At 39.9% G+C, this 3,425-nt stretch overlaps 1 protein-coding gene across 1 annotated transcript; it reads left to right on the forward strand.

Moving 5' to 3' along the window:
• On the forward strand, nt 1-2,883 carry LOC118404330 (leucine-rich repeat-containing protein 15-like). The gene is made up of 2 exons (XM_035803399.1): nt 1-674; nt 2,778-2,883. Exons 1-2 carry the CDS (start codon nt 118-120, stop codon nt 2,881-2,883), a joined length of 663 nt encoding a protein of 220 aa, XP_035659292.1. The 5' UTR covers nt 1-117.
• Nucleotides 2,884-3,425: the final 542 nt, after the last annotated feature.

The raw sequence follows: 3,425 nt of genomic DNA on the forward strand, positions 1-3,425 counted from the left end.
CTACCCCAACTTAAAGAGTTGTTCTTGTCCCACAACGATATAATTAATATTCAGACAGGCACATTTGCAAATCTTCCTCAACTCAAAGTGCTGTCCTTGTCCTACAACCAGATAACAATGATCCATCCTGGTGCATTCGTAAATCTAACCCAGTTACAAGAATTGAACCTCTCAAGAAACAACATAACAAAGATTCAGCCTGGAGCATTTGTAAATCTACCCCTATTACAAAACTTAAAACTGACAAAGAACCGGATAACAATGATTCAGGAAGGTACATTTGCAGATCTAGTCCAACTCAAAGAGCTGAGGCTAAAACAAAATCAAATAACAATGATTCAACCCAGTTTATTTTCAAATCTATCCCAGCTCAAAAGTCTTGTTCTCTCCTACAACCCAATAAGAGAATTTCATCCTGTTTTATTTGCAAATCTAACCCGGATAGCAGCGTTGTTGCTGCACAATAACCAAATAACAATGATTCAGGCTGGTCTGTTTGTAAATCTAACACAACTAGAACACGTGAACCTGTCCTACAACCAGATTACAATTATTCTGCCTGGTACATTCGCCAATTTACCCCGGCTATTTGCTCTGGAACTGAACAACAACCAAATATCTATCATTCAGTCCGGTTCATTTGCAAATCTGTCCCGGCTACAACTTTTGGATCTGTCTCGCAACCAAATAACTAATATCGATTCTATCGTTCTTGAAAACCTGCCCAACCAACTAGGTTTGAACCTTCTATCAAACAAGATACACGCCATTCCCCCTTCAGCTTATACATTGCTCCAAAATATTCTTAACATAAACCTTAAGAAAAACCCTTGGAGGTGTGACTGTCAGATGGTTCCGCTCAGGAAAAATATTACTGAATTTCCTTCCTTCAAAGACCAGATAATCTGTTCCATACCCACTAAATTCCAGGGACAGAAGCTTATAGATGTCAATCCTGAAGAAATGACATGTGAAGAGCCGACATTGCCTTTTGATATTCAAGTGACCTCTTACAACTGTTCCAACAACACCAATATCCCCGCTTCCGTTCGCTATCACTGGTACTTTAAAGGAAATACCGGCTCTACAGCACGTTCTGCTGGCAAAACAGGAGCAGCACTGACTTCACCCCCTCCACTCGCTTCAGACAAACCCGAAACTTCCCACGAATCTGCCTCAATTCCCAAACTAACTATTCTCATTGTCTCTATCAGTGGTTCTCTAGCTGGTATCGCCATTTTTGGCACCATCATTCTTGTAATGTGGTATAGGTGGCGGACCAGCTTTCGGCATCCCCCTTTTGGACTAAACCCCAATGCTGTTGGTAGCAACACAAACGCAGTATCTGTAAATACCAGTGATCCTGATCACCAGTATGAAGATATTGACAACCTTCATGACCAGAAAGGGCAGGGCCAGTCTCATGCCAACCGCCAATCTGTGGAAATTGCACAGTTATCACATAGCGAAGTAATAGCTGTCTTAAAGCCAAATCCCATGTATGCAGGTGTGGGAACACCCCCAAATGATCCAATATCTACCTGTGGTCATGATCAGACAGGGCAAAACCAGGCTCTTGCCATCACTGAATTCAACACCGTCGTTAGTAGTGGTCATGATCACCAGTATGAAGATATTGACCAACATGATCTGACAGTGCAGGGTCAGTCTCAGGCCATCACTGAATCCAAGATCAACACCACAGCTACTGTGGTGACCAGTGGTGTTAATCAGACAAGGCAGGGTCAGTCTCAGGCTATTACTAATGAATCCTTGGATGATACAAAAATGATATATAAAACAGATCTAGAGCCGACTGTCATAAAGTCTAATGCTATATACAAAACAGAGCCGACTAACATGGGGTCTAATGCTATATACAAAATGCACAAATGATATAACAGGACAGGGCCAGTCTCAAACTACCAATGAAAACTCGTTGGATGATACAAGCATAATATACAAAACAGAGCCGACTAACATCGAGTCTTCCAGGCCCATGGATTGAATCTTTGGATGCTAAGAACGTATCTAATGGCAGAGGACAGGGCCAGTATATACCTATCAACCGTTGGATAATAGAATAATGATCCACAAAACTTATTTGGCTGACAGAACCTAATACTACGTATCTGACAGAGCGAAGTCAGGCCGTTACTAATTCTGTGGATGCCAGAATTGCACACTATGGCACAGAGCCGAGTGTCCAACTGCTGAATTCTCTATACTGAAATGTGGAAACCAAACCAAAAATTTACGAAACATTTTAAAGAAAGGCTTAACACAAACAACCATATAGGCCTTGTAAAGATAAGCCCTTTTCTGTTTCCTTCTTTGGAAAGGCGACATTGCTACTGGATAAACCAAAACCATCATATTTTCTCAAGCTTCTTGAAAAAAATTTAAAAGTTCAGCAAGGAGCCAGAATGAAAATTTGAAAATGCAGAAATGGTGTTTTTATGTTCGCGTTTTTCGCGATGGACACTTCACCGCGAACTTAAAACCACCGCGAACATTTTTCCATGGCAGTAAGAGACTATGTACAGTGCATGTGTTACCGCGAACTTAAAACCACCGCGAACATTTTTCCATGGCAGTAAGAGACTATGTACAGTGCATGTGTTACCGCGAACTTAAAACCACCGCGAACATTTTTCCATGGCAGTAAGAGACTATGTACAGTGCATGGTGTTACCGCGAACTTAAAACCACCGCGAACTCAATTCATTGACTCAATTTGCTGATGATATAGAAGTTTTCCTTAAGCCCTCTCTTAGATCATTGGAAACATTATGTTTAGACATAAAAAGCTTTTCTAACATCCCTGGTTTAGTACCAAGTTTCGATAAGTGTTTCATCTTAAGATTGGTACCACTAAAGTAGATAAAATACTGCAACCATGGAAAGGGAAAACTCGTAACATTTATGGAAAAGTTACTAAATGCTATGGTTGTGTCTCTGTTTACTTACCTTTTTATGTCGCTGCCTTCCCCAGATATTGAATTTTTTTTAAACTTATGAGAAGAACGTGTTTGATTTCCTTTGGCCAGGAGGGCCAGAACGTGCTAAGAGAAATATTGTATATAACATGTATTAGTATGGTAGTCTCAAACTTATCAATTTAGAAGCCTATAACTTAGCACTCAATGCGGCTTGGATCCCTAGAATGCATCTAAATGAAAGTTGGTTTCGTAGGAAGATATTTAACTATTGTATATTGTTCAGAAATACTCTTTTCTATTATCGCAACTTACTGAAGCACATTTCCACAATGTTGTTCCTAAACACTCATACTTACTAGTAAGTACATTCTTTGAAGAAGTTATGTTAGCTTGGCTAAAGGCCCAGAAGAAACCTCCGGATAATAAGTGTTAAATTATGATACCATTGCTTTGGTTTGATTAGAATTTATCTATTGACGGATA

The sequence above is a fragment of the Branchiostoma floridae genome, chromosome 17 (assembly GCF_000003815.2).
Source record: "Branchiostoma floridae strain S238N-H82 chromosome 17, Bfl_VNyyK, whole genome shotgun sequence".
Classification (NCBI taxonomy): Eukaryota; Metazoa; Chordata; class Leptocardii; order Amphioxiformes; family Branchiostomatidae; genus Branchiostoma; species Branchiostoma floridae.

What these genes read in the sequence shown, in the direction of transcription:
- LOC118404330 (XM_035803399.1), top strand. Translation starts at nt 118, where the DNA reads ATGATCCATCCTGGTGCATTCGTAAATCTAACCCAGTTACAAGAATTG. An exon ending in CGGCTACAACTTTTGGATCT is followed by an intron (nt 675 to 2,777) that starts GTCTCGCAACCA and finishes GCCCTCTCTTAG; the next exon opens with ATCATTGGAAACATTATGTT.